This window comes from Giraffa tippelskirchi, chromosome X, assembly GCF_054371585.1.
Source record: "Giraffa tippelskirchi isolate mGirTip1 chromosome X, T2T-mGirTip1v1.2.pri, whole genome shotgun sequence".
NCBI lineage: Eukaryota > Metazoa > Chordata > Mammalia > Artiodactyla > Giraffidae > Giraffa > Giraffa tippelskirchi.
In genome coordinates this window covers 148,711,867-148,730,131 of record NC_137289.1, presented here as the reverse complement: position 1 = coordinate 148,730,131, position 18,265 = coordinate 148,711,867, and the positions used below count along the sequence as shown (strand labels likewise).

The 18,265-nt window shown below is 49.6% G+C and overlaps 1 protein-coding gene and 1 long non-coding RNA gene across 6 annotated transcripts in view; one reads left to right on the top strand and one right to left on the bottom strand.

Moving 5' to 3' along the window:
- Nucleotides 1-18,265, top strand: part of LOC145536928 (uncharacterized) — a 453,923-nt gene that overhangs the window by 413,155 nt on the left and 22,503 nt on the right. For 3 of the 5 annotated variants that reach the window (XR_014076087.1, XR_014076086.1, XR_014076089.1), the window contains 2 exons: nt 8,776-8,881; nt 16,969-17,049. This is a non-coding gene — a long non-coding RNA (uncharacterized LOC145536928). The remainder of the gene's footprint in view (nt 1-8,775; nt 8,882-16,968; nt 17,050-18,265) is intronic. The other 2 variants (XR_014076085.1, XR_014076088.1) reach the window with 1 other exon arrangement.
- The window catches only part of LOC145536926 (anosmin-1-like), a 196,064-nt gene continuing 181,057 nt past the window's right edge, over nt 3,259-18,265 (bottom strand). The window contains exons 10-14 of the mRNA XM_081567231.1: nt 15,562-15,656; nt 14,159-14,333; nt 12,673-12,899; nt 11,366-11,492; nt 3,259-8,001 (exon numbers count right to left, since the gene is read on the bottom strand). Of these exons, the coding sequence (XP_081423357.1) occupies nt 7,943-8,001; nt 11,366-11,492; nt 12,673-12,899; nt 14,159-14,333; nt 15,562-15,656 (683 nt within the window). The 3' untranslated portion in view covers nt 3,259-7,942. The remainder of the gene's footprint in view (nt 8,002-11,365; nt 11,493-12,672; nt 12,900-14,158; nt 14,334-15,561; nt 15,657-18,265) is intronic.

Here is an 18,265-nt window from a genome sequence, read left to right as displayed (position 1 = left end):
ACCACTGTGAGGCGGAACCTCATTGTGGGTTTTATTTGCAATTCTCTAATAAATAGTGATGTTTAGCATCTTTTTTACGTGCCTATTGTATGGCCATCTGTATGGCCAACAGACATTTTAGAGAAACATCTATTTGCTTGGGTCTTCTGCCCATTTTTTTGATTGGGTTTTTTGCGGTTTTGCTGTAGAATTGTGTGAGCTATTTGTGTATTGTGGAGATTAGTCCCTTGTCAGTCTCACTGTTTACAAATATTTTCCCCCGCTGTGTAGGTTGTCTTTTCATTTTGTTTGTGGTTTCCTTAGCTGTGCAAAATTCGGTTTAATTAAGTCCCATTTGTGTATTTTTGCTTTTATTTCTTTTACCTTGGAAGACTGACCTAAGAACATACTGCTGTGACTTATGAGAATGTTTTGCCTATGGTCTTTTCTAGGAGTTTAAGGGTATCGAACATTTTGAGTTTATCTTTGTGTGTGATGTGAGGATGGTTTCCCAGGTGGTGCTAATGGTAAAGAATCCACTTGCAATGCAGGAGGCTCAGGTTCGATCCCTGGGTTGGGCAGATCCCCTGGAGGAGGACATGGCAACCCACTCCAGTGTTCTTGTCTGGAGAATCCCATGGACAGAGGAGCCTGGCGGGCTGCAGTCCTTGGGGTCACAAAGAGTGGGGCACGACTGAAGTGACTTAGCACACAGCCCATGATGTGAGCAAGTGTTCCAATTTCTTTGATTTACATGCATCTGTCTGGCTTTCCCGGAACCACTGGCTGAAGAGACTGTCTTTTTTCCATCTATAGTCTATGCAGTGGCTTATTTAGGTGACTGTCAGGCCTTTCTCATGTGATTGCTTTCCCTGCTGTTGGTTTTTCTCTTTCCTATGGATTCTTCCTTCCTTTTTCTATGTAGAGAAGAACTTTCTGTTTTTCTTTTTTTCCTTTAGGATAGGTTGAGTATTGCTGTCTTCTTGGAGGTTTTTTTTTTTTTTTTTTTTCACTCCACTGAGAAATTCTTTTCTCTCTCTCCTATTCTGAATGATAATCTGGCTGGGTAGAGTATCCTAGATTGCAGACGTTTTCTCTTTCTCAAGACTGTGAATAGATCTTGCCGCCCGCCCCCACCCCCGCCTTGTGGCCTGTGGAGTTTCTGAGAGACATCAGCTGAATGTCTTGGGCCTGAGCTCCATGCCCACAGTCACCTCTGAGCTGTGCACAGTCCCTCTGATCTTGGAGTGGCTGGAAGCATGGAAGGGAGACCACATGGAGGGGCAGTGCAGCTGGTAGCAGATGGAGCTCAGGCCCAGCGTGGATGACGGGTCCAGGGATTGGTGACGTCATGGACCGGAGGACCTTACAGGGTTGAAGTGGGGTTCCTCAGGGGTGAAGCTGCAATGTTAAGAGTTAGTCAGGCAGCTGGTGCGGGGGCTCAGTGGCAGGTCCATCATCAGGAGGGACACCACCCGGGACCAGAATCGGGGTACCAGGAGTGGGATGAGACCCAGCACATCCTCCTGGTTAAGATCATGGCCAGGGGCATTATTTCTTCAGTGGCACTTCTGCTTGCTTTTCATTTGAAACTCAGATGGATAATTCATCTTGCAAATAAGTTGCATTTGTACTCAAACTGGGTTATGATACGTAACCTGTGTATTTGGAAATTCTGTGGTGTTGCTTATTTTCCTAGTGAAGTTAAGGCTTGCGTTGCATACACTGGACCCTTTTAAAGAGTGTAATTCAGTGGCATTTAGTTCTTCTTCAAAATGCACAAGCTCTATGCTCTTGCAAAACCTTGTCATCACCTCCAGACGTGAACGCTGTCCCCATGAAGCACTTCCCACCTGGTCCCCCTCCAGTCCCTGGCAGCTAACCCAGGTGTTTTCTGCTTCCATGGACTTTGCTGCACAGCGGACCTTGTGTGTCCAGATTCTTAAGTGTAGCTCATATATTTTTTTTAAAAAAGAGTCCATCACCATTGTTTGAGAATTTACTGGGCCACTGACCAGCACGGTCTCTCTAGATGCAGTCGCTTCTGATTATAAAGAAACACAACACAAACGTTTGATTTTTGTCAGGAAAATCCCATCATTTTTTCAAGGAGAGATTAGAAAACAACAGAAGGAAAGGTAACTGGCTCTGGAGGTCAGTCAGAAAGCTTAGGCTCACACCTCAGAGGTCCCGAGTCCCCCTGTGGGTGCCTCACCTCCATCCCTTGGGTAGCTGCCAGCTTCTTCACTGTGGGGGTCTCAGCCCACAGTGATCCTGCCTAAGAACACGAAAGTCAGGACCCCACAGCCTCTCCCTTACCCAACGCTCTGCTATCTTTTCCTCCTCGGGTTTCTCACACTCTTCAGTTCTTTCTTCCTCATCGCTAGTCCTAGAAGGAAGAGCCCTTGAACACCTGGGACCTGCCATCCTAGTCAACATCCCGCTCATACAGCAGGACCAGGCAGTAGCAGAAACTTTTAGGATGTTCCTACCGGGTGAACGCGTAGAGAAATAAGTAGGTGATTTGATGCAGACAGAACTCATCTCGGCTTTCGGACGGACCACCTTCTTCCGGTGGTTTATGGAGTAGCATCCTTCTACGTCATGGGTGGAGATGCCATGAACACAGCACCCACCCCATGTTGGGGTCTGCAAGACCCTCTGCTGGGGAGGGGACCCCCCCACCTGCAGTGATTGTGCTGTTGAGAATGCAGGGGTGCGGCTGAGAGCTTATGAGCATAACAGGTATCTAGTAGCATTTTATGGACAGCTCCTGGGGCCAGGGTGGTGGGGGACAGTTGTTTAAGCCTGTGGACCAATAGATGGAAAATGCCACCCAAACCATGGAGAGTCATGCTTGTAAATAGTGAAAACCGTGAAGCAGTGATCTCTGTCAAAGGTCCAGAATGCTCTGTTCAGGACGACGAGCTGCCTTGTTGCATTTCTGTTTGTTGCTGTTGTTCGGTCGCTCACTTGTGTCCGACTCTCTATGACACCGTGGACTGCAGCACGCCAGGCCTCCCTGTCCGTCACCGTCTCCCGGACTTGACCCAAAGTCACGTCCACTGAGTCAGTGATGCCATCCAACCATCCCGTCCTCTGTCGTCCCCTTCTCCTCCCACCTTCAATCTTTCGCCAGACCTTGAGTTCCATTCATACTGACAGAATGAAGCTTTTTGAATCTCCCCAGCTTCATAGGAAACTGCTCATTTTTCTTTCTAAATGAAAAGAAAATATGTGTGTATCTTTTCAGGAGAGTAACGAGTCTAGTCCACCGGGCAGGTTTAAAGGTCCTTTATTACGGAATCAGTATGTACAAACTCTAACATAAGACTAATGCGTGACAGATCAGACTATTTACAATGCTTTTGTGTTTTTTTTTTACAACATTTCTTTACAAGATTATTTCTCTCTAAATAACATGACACACAAACAAAGTCATTTTTTATTACACACATAAATAAATATTGACTTTAAATGACCTGTCTAAGGGACATGGTTTCTACAGGCTGTTTGGATGAGAGGGTAGCCATTCTGTTATCTGCACACTATGGTTACGTCAAGGAAAAATCCTAATTGCTCTGGAGACAGACCTCTTGTGAGTCACCCTGTGAATGGTGGAACTTGCCAAGTGTCCAGGAGAGGTGAGAAGCTGAGTTTGGCCATGCACAACCATAGACACGAGTCGCCAGCTTTGTGCATTTATTGTAAATGAACGTACATGCAGTGGGTATTTAGCCTCTGTGTTCTGGTGACGATGTACAAGTTTGCACAAGTTTAGATTGAGATTTTCGCAGCCACAGGATTGAACCTGACAAATCCCACAACGTGTGGTGTAAGAAAGGGCATTAAGTAAGACTCCCATCATCGTGAATGACGCTGACTGGTCTGTAGGACAAATGAATATTTGTACTCGCCTGATACACAAATTCAGCCTTTTAATCAGATTCTTCAGTGGACATAAAAGATACCGCGAAGGGCTTTGAGGTCCCATGTAATCACTTCCCAGGAGTGCCTACTCTAGTTGACGCAGCTCCTCCTTGAGGGGGGACATTACGATGTGATGATTCTCACTGGGGCTGACTCTGTACCCCGAGAGGGTGTGGGCCGTGACTGCAGAGTGTGTGGTCATCACACTCGGGGTGGGGAGCTCCTCATTTCTGGTGGGTGGAGACGGGGGTTGCCTCTCCACACCCCACAGTGCCGAGGGCAGGTCCCGCTCGCCGACAGAGAACTGTGCAGCCCCAAGTCTCAGCAGTGCTGAGCTGGAGGATCCCTGCTCCCTAGATGGGTTCTGGATTCTTCCAGGTCTTCCTAGGACAGAGATCTGTTTGTAAACCTTGGATTTTGGAAAATGGACCTGTCATAAACATTACTGGCTCTTGAAGAAAATTTTATTGGGACTGTATCTGCTTTATAACGTTGTATTAGTTTCTGCTCAGCTGTAAGTGTATATTTATCCCCTTATTTTTGCATTTCCTTCCCATTTATGTATATTAAAAAACACTGGCTGTTGTTAAGGGCACACATTCCTTTATAAAGATTGCTCCCAGAGCCCACTTAGAACAAGAAGATAGCCCAGATAAATGACCCATCACTGAGGAGTGAATATTCTCAGTAAAAAGACGCACATAGCCTCGATGTATATCAGGTTTGACTCCTGTATCTGATGACTTCATATGTTTCATGAGCTTGACTTTTATAAAGAATAAATACTGTCACTGAATATACTTTTTCTCATATGAGAGAAATGCATCTAATTTCAATAAAACAGAATAAGCTACTAAAATGGTTTCAAAATTAAACAACATAAATTTTTAGACCTTTATTAGGGCAAATTGTTAAAAATTCAAAAAATTGTAATTATATTTTTGCTCACTTGAATATTATTGAACTTTATAAAGGAAACTCAGCTTTCTTTTATTGCCTAATTAATAATCTCTTCCAATAATACTAACATAATTTATCAAATATTAAAGCAGAATGAAATGCTCATAAGACCTGCTTCAGGTATATATCTTAAGGAAGATAGAAGCTTCAGAACCTTGATCCGAACTAAAAATATATTTGCTCAACGTCTATGACCCAGGCAAAAGAAACGTCATTAAATTTTACAAAATTAATTGTATTTAATAATTTAATAATATTTCGCATCTATGTATATACTCCTTCGTTTTAAACTATACAACAGTACAAACGTTGGCTGGCACAAATACTTATGGATATATTTAGGACCAATGAAGGTAGACAATAAACACACAGCCAATAATAATTTGAAGCCTTCCCTTTTGAAATTCTGAGGGTTTGAAAATCCAGATGCTGGGGACGGCGTCTACGGAAAACTCGTGGTTTCAGAGACGAGCTCTGTGTTTGCGCATGCGTCCTTGCTGAAGGCTGTCCCTCGCGTCTCCGTGCAGAAGGGGAACCCGCTGACTCTGCATGAACACTCTTTGCCAGAGTCCACCCCAGACCATGTCAGGAGCTGCAGAGAAACAGCCCGAAGCCCCCCGAGCTTGCTGCACCCTTGAGATCCCCATGTAGCCCCTCGTGCAGGGCTGCAAAGCACCACCCGCCTGCTCAAGCTTCCAAGCTCGTCCAAGACGCAGGAAGTAGTTTTTTCCATCTGTTCCGTCGGAGATCCATGCCTACCGGCCCCGGGATTCTCCGGGGAGAGAGGCATGCGTGTAATAACAGGGGTCGTCTCTCTGCCTGGTGTCCGCACTTAAGAGCCTGGGCCTCCGGGGGCGAGTCGAGACGCTCACGTTCACGCCCCTCGTCGCTAACTTGACCCCCGGCAACCAGGGCGCTCACCACAGGCTTTTTTGGGAGAGAAGACAAGAGCAGGCTCCCAGGCGCACAAGAGCTTTCACTGAAAACATCCTCGTTTTCCCTGTGTAGATAATGAGGACGCCCTCCCCTGAAAATGTTTAATTTGGAGAAATGGTTGTTTTCTCATAGCATTGATACCGATGGGGAAAACAGATTACTCGAATGATATTTAGAGTTGCACCCGCCACTGGTGAGTTGGGAAAACCATTTCTGCAGTGACTCGTACTCAAGCTACCCATGTGTATATATGTGCGTCTGTGTGTGTGTGTATTTACATGTATGTATATATTGTATGCTGCTGCTGCTAAGTCACTACAGTTGTGTCTGACTCCGTGCAGCCTCATAGACGGCAGCCCACCAGGCTCCTCTGTCCCTGGGATTCTCCAGGCAAGAACACTGGAGTGGGTTGCCATTTCCTTCTCCAATGCATTAAAGTGAAAAGTGAAAGTGAAGTCGCTCAGTTGTGTCCGACCCTTTGCGACCTCATGGACTGTAGCCCACCAGGCTCCTCTGTCCAAGGGATTCTCCAGGCAAGAATACTGGAGTGGGTTGCCATTTCCTTCTCCATATATATTGTATACCTACCCAGAAGTATACAGACACATACATACATGTGTATACACATGGGTGTTCCCTCAAGCAAAAAATATATTAAAACATCTCTGGTTTAAGGGTGCCCCAACATTCCCCTCAACACTATATACTAACAAACACCGTGTCTTCACTTGAGTTCATGCTATGAGGCGTTAGGATGGAGCCTCATAATTTTTCAATTAAATTTTTCATAATTTTTTAATAAATTTTTCAAATAAGATGTAATAGATTTGAAGGCGTAAAGAAAGGTTTCCTGTTTAGTTACTAAGTTGTGTCTGACTCTTTTGCGACTCCACAGACTGTAGCCCGCCAGGCTCCTCTGTCCATGGGATTTTCTCCAGGCAAGAATACTGGAGTGGGTTGCCATTTCCTCCTCCAGGGGATCTTTGCAACCCGGGGATGGAACCCGAACCCGCATCTCCTGCGTTGGCAGGTAGATTCTTTACCACTGAGCCACCTGGAAAGCAAAGGTTGGTTAGTCCAAGGCAGACAGCTGTCCTTTTCTACCTTCCAAAGTCCCCCTCTGCTTCTTCTACATTATAGAGAATACTCTACCAAACAGAGAGCTTGCTCTGATTAAGAAAAGGGAAAAATCTCGGTAAAGATTTGAAAATATTCGATAGTTGGGATTCTTTCATTTCAAGCAAGAGGTTTTGTAGCGTGTTAAGACATAAGAACGCGGCAAAACACACCAACAACTGTTTTCCCCATTAAGGAAAAAAGGAAAATATAAATAAAGTGTCAGGAAAACTTCTTGTAGGGTGAAATATTAAAGAGCAGCCCCAGAAAACAGTTTTAATTTCCTCAGGGCAGACTCTGGGTAGCAGTGCTGACTCCTCCTGGCTGGGAATGTCTTAACAGAAATTGTCATTTCGAGGCCAAACTCATCTATCTCCTTGTATAAAATGAAGCTTGAGTGCTTGAAGCTGGAGCATTTTAGGTTTAAACTAATTGGCAATATTTCAGGTTTACAGGTTTTTTCAGTTGAAAAAAAACCATATGTGATTAAAAAAAAAAAATTCATCTTCAGAAATCTCTGAATAAATATCAGGGTGTAAAAGTCTAGATACTCTTCCATGGATCTGGCAAAACAAATCAATAATTTAATTTCCAAGCGTTCGGTGAGTAACTGTATGCTTACTACGTGTAGGCCTATTATGGTATGTAAATCATGTAAATTATCTCTTTGGAGAATCTGTTGATGCAAATTCAGGGACATCTCAGACCTGCATCGGGAGGAGCTCCAACACAGAGGCAGGCAAGAATTAGAAGTGGAACAGGGCTGGTCTTCGTGTCGTCCGTTGTCACAGGAACCTGTCCCCCCACCCCCGACACCGCCTTCACAAGGCTCGCTGATGGTCCCTGGTTTTCAGGGCGCATTTTCCAGGGCGGACAGAGCATTGAGTGCCCCGCAGTTATTAGGCAGGGGCGGGCGGTCCTCTGGGAAGGGCCTGGTGCCTCCCAGCGGGCACGGCCAGTCCTTGGGGGGTTGTGCCAGCTTCCACACTCGCTCAGGGTTCAGACGGGCTCTCAGAGCAGCTCAGTACCTTTCTGCAGGAGGCTTGTAGTGATGGGGATGGCGGTGTTTCAGATGGGGGCCTAGAGACAGAACAGACGTGTCAGTACTGCCGCTGTCCCCGGCTGGACAGACTGGAGGAACAGGTGTGTGTCTGTGCTGAAAGCGTCAGCCCCCCGCCCTGCCACGCGGTCCGTGCCACCCAGGTCCTCCCGGCCCTGACTCTGAACTTGCAGACACACATCCACCCTGCCTCTCTTTTCTCTCTGCCTTCCCTGACTCTCTGGTTCCCTCCGTAAAACCGTAAGATCGCAAGAGAACAAAGACAAGCCCCTTTCTTTATAAGAATGTAAGCCGGCCAGAACCCTTTGTATTTCCTCAGAAAAGTTTAGAAATTAACACATCCTTTCATGATGCACACACTTTCGGTGGAGGGACATTGTAAGTGGTGGGTGCCTGTGGTCCCAAATGGGACAAGGCGTCACACAGGGCACTCCCACTGGGGTGGTTTTTATTTGTCTTTAAACTCCTAAGTGCAAAAAGCTACTGGGGCAAATTTGATCCATCATTTAAAAAAATAAAATAAGGATCATTAATTCTTATCAACACATAAACCTTTGATGTGGCTTTTTAAAGTTTAAGCTGAGAAACAATGTACATAATCTGAAACCCAACAGGAGGCTCTCTTTGTTTTAAATACACAATTGTTACCATTTAGTTTTGCTAATAACTAATCTTTGTAAATACACAATTGTTACCACTTAGTTTTGCTAATAACTAATCTTTGTAAATACATAATTGTCACCATTTAGTTTTGCTAATAACTAAAATTAGCTTCCGTATGTTTTTACTAACAGAGCAGAGACTTAAGTGTGTAACAGTGGAGGTGGTGGACGCCTGCTATTTCTAGCACACCATCTACATGAAGAGGACCTTAAACTGATGGAAGAATTGAAGCAAAAAGTAAGAATCTGATATCTTAAATGACCTGTTTAAAAACAGGAATAGAAATGAAAGCGTTGCTCCTAAGATATAGCTGTTGAAATGACTGTTAAAAAAAAACTGATATTTAGCCACAATAATTTGGGAAGACATAGAATATCCTCCATGTAGATTCTTCTCCTTGCCCAACACCTTGAGCTTTGGTGCTCCTCGTTGCCGCAGTACTTGCCCTGGTCTTGTCTCAGCCTAACTCACATTCCTGACCTCCAGTGCACACCCCCACTTGCAGTTATTACCCACGTGCCAATGACCTTCAAAGCTTTCAGCGCCGGGCCCTGCAGTCCCGGAGGCCTTCAGGAAGTCTCCGTCTCACTATCCCACGGGTGACTCAGATGCAGTCGTCTCTACGTTAATCTCACCATCCTCCCTCTCACACCCCCCGACCTGGGCCTCAAGCACCGTGGACCATGTCCCAGCGAACCACACCCTCTTGCACTAAATGACTCTTGGCTTCCTCCTGCACTTCTTCCACTGTGCGTACTTTTTGTTCCCCAACACATACGTTTTTAAATTTTATTAGAGTCTAGTTGACTTACAATGTTGCGTTTAATTTCTGCTGTAGACCAAAGTGATTCAATTTTATATATACACTATATATATAGTACAGTTTTATATATACTGTTTTTATATGTGCGCACACACCATATATATTCTTTTCCATCGTGGTTCCCTGGTGGCTCAGACGGTAAAGCGTCTGCCTACAATGCGAGAGACCCGGGTTCGATCCCTGGGTCGGGAAGATCCCCTGGAGAAGGAAATGGCAACCCCACTCCAGGACTCTTGCCTAGAAAATTCCATGGACGGAGGAGCCTGGTGGGCTACAGTCCATGGGGGTCGCAAAGAGTTGGACACGACTGAGCAACTTCACTTGCTTTCTTATCACAGAATATAGGATACAGTTCCCTTGCTCACACACAATGTATATTTTTTCCATCGTGGTTTATCACAGAATATAGGATGCAGTTCCTTTGCTCCACGGTAGGACCCCATTGTTTATCCATCCTATGTATCCTAGTTTCTATCTGCTGATCCCAAACTCCCACAAGTCTGTTCTCTCTGTCTGTGAGTCTGTTTCTGTCTCGTAGTCAAGTTCCTTTGTGCCGTATTTTAGATTCCACATGAGTGACATCTATGAAACAAGAACAGACTCACAGACATAGAGAACAGATGTGTGGCTTTGGAGGGTGGAAGGGAAGGTGGGGTTGGGGATGGACCAGACTTTAGGGTTAACAGACCCAGTACGTATTGAATCACTGCCAAAGCTAACAGTTCCATCCCTTGAAGAGATCGCTAGATTTGCTTTCCTGTTTTTTTTTAATATCAGCAAACACACTTGAATCAGGACTCCTTTATGGTAAATAACCGTAACCACTTCCCAACGTGTCTCCTTAGTGCTGCCCAGGAGGCTGTTTGTTTTGAAACAATAGGTGATGATTATTTTTAATCTACTTGATTCAGCAGGTTGATTTGGGTCATATTATGAAGAAAATGTATGTAATGTAGATAGTTAAAGTGAAAGTCGCTCAGTCGTGTCTGACTGCTTGCAACCCCATGGACTATACAGTCCTTGGAATTCTCCAGGCCGGAATACTGGATTGGGTAGCCTTTCCCTTCTCCAGCAGACCTTTCGGACCCAGGGATTGAATCCAGGTCTCCCTCATTGTGGATGGCTCTTTACCAGCTGAGCCACCAGGGAAACCCAAGGATACTGGAGTGGGTAGGCTATCTATTCTCCAGGGAGTCTTCCTGACCCAGGAATCGAACCGGGGTCTCCTGCATTGCAGGTGGATTCTTTACCAGCTGAGCCACCAGGGAAGCCAATAGATTATATATAGTAGAAATATATGTAATAAGCTCCATAGCAAAGTAGCATTTCCTATATAGTTCTATTTGAGCATCTTAATTTTTTAAAAAATTTCAGAATGATATGATAGATTGTTTTTCCCCTTGTGTGGGTGCATGCTGAGCCACTTCAGTCATGTCTGATTCTGTGCAACCCGGTGGACTATAACCTGTCCAGGCTCCTCTGTCCCTGGGATTCTCCGGGCAAGAATACTGGAGTGGGTTGCCATGCCCTCCTCCAGGGGATCTTCCCGACCTAGGGATCAAGGTTTATGTCTCTAACGTCTACCTGCATTGGAAGCCCTACCTCTTCTGCATTTATGGTTAGAAGATAAGAAAAAAGCATGCATTCTGTAGGGCAAAAAAGTAACGGAAGGGGTGGAGGAGGGTGCAGGCGAGGGAAAAAGGGAGCCTGTCAGGTCGGCTGGAAGGAAGCACGTACAAAGGGGAGGGAGGGCTTCAGGTTCAGAGAACTCCCTGTGGGTAGGAGCCTGCAATGTTGGATCTATGGATTTTCGTTTTTTCACCAAGACTTTGTGTGTGTCTGCAAGCCGGGCGGGGACCCCCCCCCGCGGAACCCCCCCCTCCCCCTCCAGGACTCACCGTGCACGTCGGGGGTCCGGAAGGTCCTGATAGTGGCGGGCCCCTCCCTGCCCGCCGTCAACACCTGTACCTCCAGGCGGTAGAGGGTGGAGGGCCGCAGACCCGGGACCGAGAGCTCGGGGTGATCCTGGTGATGGGGAGGGAAGGGGTTGGGGAACACAGGGCCGTCAGGCGCCGCCTCTGACCACGACCCACGTGTGGACTCTCCTCCAGAGACCACGCCTCCCTCGGGACGTCACCCTGTTACGCGCGGTTGCGGTTCGCTTGCTTCGACTCCGCAGTGTTCGGGGGTCCCGCGGTCTGTCCACGTTCGCTGGAGACCCCACCCCGGGCCGTCTGGGCAGCGAGGAGACCCAGGCTCTTGGCAGCCAAGAACTCAGATGAGCCAGGCCAGTTCTTGGGGCTCACCCCCAACCCCCCGCATCCCCCCTCCCCGCACCGGGGACTGTATTTTCCATTCCCGAACCTAAGACTTTCCCAGGCTTTAAGAGTTTTCATCTGCACATCTTGTGATGTGAATTCTTGATAATCCACGTCTCGGGGAAACGCGCCAACTTGCGCTCCTTAAAAGACAGTATCTGTCAGTGCCCGCAGCCAAAAATGTTTCTTTTTATGCCAACGCTGTTTTTTTTTTTTTGGTGTCAGAACTCAATAGAACCTAACGCACATACACAGAATAATTACTCTCCAATTCCATGGAATTTTTTTTTCCTTCCGGGATTTAAGGTGTTTTTTTTTCTCTTTTTGGAGCAGAAGTTGGATATTCTAAGTGTGTTTTGAAAGTTGGTAAAAGCCCACACATGCTTTTTTTTTTTTCCCCAAGCCAAGGAATTAAGTTGGCCTGGAAGGCTCTCCAGCTCATTATGTGCTCTGGCCAGATTGGAAGGGGAAAATGAAGAGAAAGAACAAGGTTCTTTTAGCTCTTTTTCCCCCAAATTTAACACTTCAAACGGGGCACGTCCGTTTGGCCCAGAAGGACAGGGATTCAAAAGACCAGAAAATGGTGAAACCCTTGCATTCCATGTGGACAGGAGATGTCTCCTTAAGAGCTGGCCGTGGTCATCACATTTAGCTAGATGATGGTTTCTCCTAAGTTTATGGTGATGATAGTTAATGTACAGGAACCCTGGTGGTGGGTTCTGATTCTTGCAGAAGAGTTCACGCAGGAGAAGAAAGCCTACACGTGAGACTTAGCCAGTCGCCCCTGCAGTGGGGGTTTGGGGTGCCCAAGTGCCTCCCCCAGGGATGCTCCAACCGCATGGGGGGGCCCACCCCGAGATGGGGAGGGCAGGCAGGCGGGTGCTCACCGCGGGCAGAATCTGGGACTGCGAGATGATGCTGTTCGGGAGGCTGTTGGGCCGGCTCTCGGTGGTGACCTCGGCCCAGGTCACCTGGAAGCCGGTGGGTGGCTGCGGCAAGCCCGCCTGGCTCACCCTCCAGGAGAAGTGCCCTGTGATGTTGGCGTCGTGCACCATGAAGGAAGCGGACAGGTTCTCGGGCTTGGCCTGCACTTTGGGGCGCATGTGACCGTGACCTGTGGGCACAGGAAGGGGAATCGCGGGGTGGGGGATTAGGGGGGGTGGAGAGAGGGCAGCCCCAGGGAGCTGTGCACCCCCCGGGGAAGGGGCAGTGTTCAGACTGCGGTTCTCTGGGCTCCAGGGTCAGTGACCTGACCTCCCTCGCTGAGGGGGAGGGGGTGGTGTCCCACGGCCGCCTGGGCAGATGGCATCTGAGCTGGACCCTCATCTCTGCAGCTCAGCCCAGTGGCTGCTGATGGCTCGGGGTCATTTGTGAGTCCAGCTTGCAGATGGGGGTGGACGATGCCGAAAAGAGTGCTGTGATCTCAGAGGACCCGGCCACTGAGAGGGCAGGAGAAGGTGCTGGGGGAGGGGGTGGTGGGGAAGGCTGGGGTCGCCAGGAGAGCCGTCGGCAGTGACCAGGACAAGCTCCTGGGCGGGGCGTCTGAGGATAAGTGTCCCTCTATGTGGGCCGTGGCTGCGGAAGGTGGAGATGGGGGATGGAAAGGAGGTAAGGGGTAACGCCCCTGGGGCCGGGGTGAACACGAGTCAAGGGAGTTACAGGAGGCGCCCTGGAGCACACGCAGAGAGATGCTAGCCCCCATTCTAAGGGCTTGGGCTTCCAAGATTGGGCCTTCCCTGGTGGCTCAGCTGGTAGAGAATCCGACTGCAATGCGGGAGACCTGGGTTCCATCCCTGGGTTAGGAAGATCCCCCTGGAGAAGGGAAAGGCTACCCACTCCAGTATTCTTGGGCTTCCCTGGTGGCTCAGCTGATAAAGAATCTGCCTGCAATGCAGGAGACCCTGACTCAATTCCTGGGTTGGGAAGATCCTTTGGAGAAGGGATAGGCTACCCACTCTAGTATTCTTGGGCTTCCCTGGTGGCTCAGCTGGTAAGCAATCTGCAAAGCAGGAGACCTGGGTTCCATCCCTAGGTTGGGAAGATCCCTCTGGGGAAGGGAAAGGCTACCCATTCCAGTATCCCGGCCTGGAGAATTCCACGGACTGTACAGTCCATGGGGTCGCAAAGAGTCGGACACGACTGAGCAATTTTCACTTTCACTCTTAAGGGCTGATCCTTTAGCAAAGCCTGTGTCACTAAGTGCGGCTGGACTTCGGAGACAACGCGAGTGTTCGTATACACACGTTCCCTTCAGACAGGGCTGTCCTAGGGCAGTCTAGAAAGGGGTGATCCTTGTGGGTTTCAGGGCTTTGTGAATCGCGCTTTGGAGCTGTGCCCACTGCCGCGCCCCTGGGGAGTCTAGGCGACACGTACCCTCCTCCGCGCCAGGGCAGCTGAAGTGCTTGTGGGTCTTCCCCTTGAGCGCGGAGCACGGCGGGGTCGTGAAGGATGCACTCTCTGCCTTCCACCGGCCCAGGGGCCACGCGGCTTGCAGGATCACCTTGTATTTGCAGGAGAACGACAGGTCTGGAAGAATCATGTAGTTTTCCTAGAGCAAGACAGAGACAGAGAGAACATGCCAGCTGTAAAAATCTCACAAGGGAACTGACTTAGCAGGAGATGCAGTGATATCCCAGGAGGTTGTCTTCTCGTAATGTGGCGGGTGTGTGTGTGTGTGTGTGTGTGATATGGCCTTTACACAAAGCACACAGGGTCCCCGCTGAGATTAATTGCAACCATGACCCACTTCTGGGCAGGGAGGGGGGGTCACGCAGGCTCTAGAACCGCTGGGTGGAAGCGTTCAGTCCATGGCAGCCCTGTTCTGACCGTCATGACCCGCCATGGGGAGCTGGCTACAGGGAGAGTGAAAAGCTGTGAATATCAATCTGATTTGTTATTAAAAGAACAAAAAAGCTAACTCAGGCTTCCTCCCAGACGCAGGCTCAGTTTAGACCTGAGTCTTCCCTGAAGGCAAAGAAGACATTCTTGAGCCCTGTCTTTCCTCCCCTTTCTGGAGGGCTCTCTCGGTTGCTTCCAGCCAGAATGTGATGATTAAACAGAATTACGAGACCAGACCCAACAGTGGAGGGCTGAGGGGCTGGGAATGTAGCTTTATAGGAGGGGGAAGCTGACAGTGATGGTTTTAACAAGCTAGTGTGATGTCTCTTACCCTTGGTGTTAGGGTGTGTGCAATAATTCTAGGTGAGCAGTTGTCACGGCCTCCTGCCCCCATATGAGAGCTGCAGCTGGGAGCGAGTCTGGGACCCTTAAGGTCAGAACATCACGTGCCGGGGCCCAGGATGGGCGGGTCTTCCACCCTCTGCATGAGCTGGTGCAAGGTTGGGATGTAGCTAAAGGTGAGGCTGAGGGACAGGGTGGCAGAGAAACCCTGGGAGATTTTCCCATTTGCCCTGGGAGAATGAGGCCTTCAGGTCATGGGGGGCCCACATCAGAATGGAGAAGAGAATTCCGAGCTGCAGTGTGATTAAGATGAAACCACTCCCAGGCTGACGGCATTGGCCCTGGGAGGTCCTGGTGAGCTGTATGTGGAATCTCAGCGTTCCCCCCTCCACCAATGCTGACAACAAGCAGGGATGAGGGGTGAGTGACCACGTGACCCTGTGTCTCCTTCCCACCTGTCCCGAAGGTAACGGGTTGGTGAACGAGTCACCCACGGCACGGTCAGCCTGCAACCCTCCCCGTCCAGCTGTAGGCAGGTCGGGTGTGTCTAAGAGCCACCAAGCACCCCGCCTTTCAAGCCTCCTCCTCCTGCGCACCTGGGTCACAGCCGAGGACGCCTCCAGCCTGGCGGATTCGTTGTGGGCACAGACTTCCGGAAACCACTCCACGTGATACTGTCTGACGCTGGGATCTGTAAGGTGAATGCAGTTCAGCAAACAAAAAAACAGTCTACAAGCAAGCGGGCTCGTGGCCCGATGTTCCCGAAGCCGGAGACAACAGGCAGGATTCAGACAGGCGATGCAGACAAGGACCCACCAGGCAGAGGAAGGAGGTCTCCCCAATTTCTGCCTACTGTTTCCTCAGTAAAAAATCAGCTCAGGACTTCCCGGACGGTCCAGTGGTTGGGACTCTAGCCTCCAATGCAGGGGGTGTCGGTTCCATCCCTGGTTGGGTAAGATCCCACATGCCTCGTGGCCAAAGAACCAAAACAAAACGTAAGCAATACCGCTTCACACGTCCAGTGAAGGCTTTAAAAACGGTCCGTATCCAAGAAATCTTCAAGAATGGAGTCGGGGAAAAGAATGAAGTCAGGGGGGAACGTAATAGAGCATCAAAGGAAACGTAAATTGAGATACGAGAACCAGATAGAAAAAAAAGTCATGAGAAAAGTGAGAGTGGGCTGCGTCTGCAGAGGTCTGGAGCCTGACCCAGCCGTGGCGCCCATGGTCAAGAAACCCGATGAGAACGGGCGATGCTCAGTGTCCATCCTCTCGTTTCCTACGTGATGAGAGAGACTCCGCACGAGTCTCTGAATGTGTTCTGCATGTGGGCCGTGAGTACAGGGTTTCCTCCTCAGGAGACAAGGGTGAGAACAGTCTGCAGTGAGTGCGCCCCAGCCTCGCTGGCTGTGTGACCCCTGCAGAAATCAGACCTGCACCCCCAGCCCCCCCGAGAACAGGGCCCCTTATGTCACGTCTCCACCTCCGACCCAAGCGGCGCGTTTCCTGTCCGCGTCTTCTCTTTGGGCGATCGACCAAGTGGGGAAAAAAAGACAAAAGTGCTGCGGAGCCAGGCCTGAGTGTGGGAACAGAGGCTGGCCCGGGTTTATCAATCACCCAGAGTCCCCGGGCGGGCGTGAAAGGCATCGCCCCCCACCTCCCCACCCCCGGGGTGATCGGCCTTGGGTCCCGGCTGCACTCAAGCCAAGCGTTTGATGGGAGGTTTTCAGAGCGCAGACCTCTTTGATGGAATGCTGGGTCCGCTGGGGACTTGCTCTTGAGCACTCTGAGAAACGAGAAAAGAAGGACTTTTCCACCAGAAAGTAAAGAGATACCAAGCAGGCATCAATGCTGTTTAGCTAAAAGAGGGGAAGCCCTGAATGGAGGTTGTAACTTCTTAGACAGCAGACATCAAGAGCTGTGTGTTGATTTGAGAAGAACTGTACATTATACGCAAAGTATGAAGTCAACCGATGAGCAAATTCATACCCTTTCTTTCAACAGGTGGTGCTGCTGTATGCATCGTGCTGAAATGACCTCCCAGAGGCAGCTGGTCTCGTGGACCCGAAATACAGAGGCATCGGGGTAAGTAACAGAGGGCCTGGGTGACATCCAAGTGAGGTTGGACGGAGGTGGGATACAGGTGAACACAGAACGATCATGACAGGAGCACGGTGTACTGACAAGATGGTTATGGCGATAACTACAGTGTGGGCACGGCTCACGGAAGGGGTGGGCAGAGGCCTGGGCAGGGCAGGTGATGGTGGGCAGGGCGCCACCGGACACCCCTGTGTGCCCCGCTGCAAATTCACTCCTGTACGTGGTGAACCCCTGCATCCCTCAAGCCCAGAAAGCAAATTGAAGCATTTGCTGCTGCCGCTGAAGGGATCAGACTCTTTATCTTAATGAAAAATCCCACTGGACAGGTGGGTGGCCCCCGTATCGAAGAGTGCGATTCTCACCACAAAGAATAGGCCAGTTCCTGCCAAGCCCAGAGCCAGGCACGGAGGAGGGGGAACCTCACAGTCCCCGGTGCAGAGCAGACAGGCCTGGACCCCACTTCTCTGCACTACAGCTGTACGATGTGCAGTTGTTACCCACGGCTCCCCCAAGGACCCACATGTTGCTACAGCGCGGTTCACAGGAGCACGTCCCGAGCCACATGTCCGATGGTCCCTCCCGCCCCTTAGCTGTGCAAGCTGCCGGCTCTGAGCGCACACCCTGGGTCTCGGGACACGCACCCCCGCCTCCAGGAAGATCTCCATGCAAACCCAAGGCTTTCCAACCACTTCCCAAGCCTGGCTCAGCAGACACAGTTCCATGGACACGGACGATCCACAGCCTATCTTTCCTTTTCAAGTCAGTAGCATAAGGTAGAGCTTTAAAGACACACATTCCACAGCGTGTTCACATGTTACTTTTAAGCCACGCATGCGTGCTAAGTCGCTTCAGTCGTGTCTGACTCTTTGTGACCCTATAGACTGTAGCCCGTCAGGCTCCTCTGTCCAGGGGATTCTCCAGGCAAGAGTAGTGGAGTAGATTGCCATGCCCTCCTCCAGGGGATCTTCCCCACCCAGGGATGGAACCCGCGTCTCTTATGTCTCCTGCATTGGCAGGCAGGTTCTTTACCACTGGTACCACGTGGAAGCCATCCTTTGAACCAGTCCTCACCTTTTGCTGCAAAGATACTGACTCAGCTGATTCCAGAGCCATCACTCGGTGTGAGTAGTGACCACGTGCCGGACCGCGACTCCAGCACCTCACGCACCGTCTCAGGGGGTTCTGACCTCACTCACCCCTT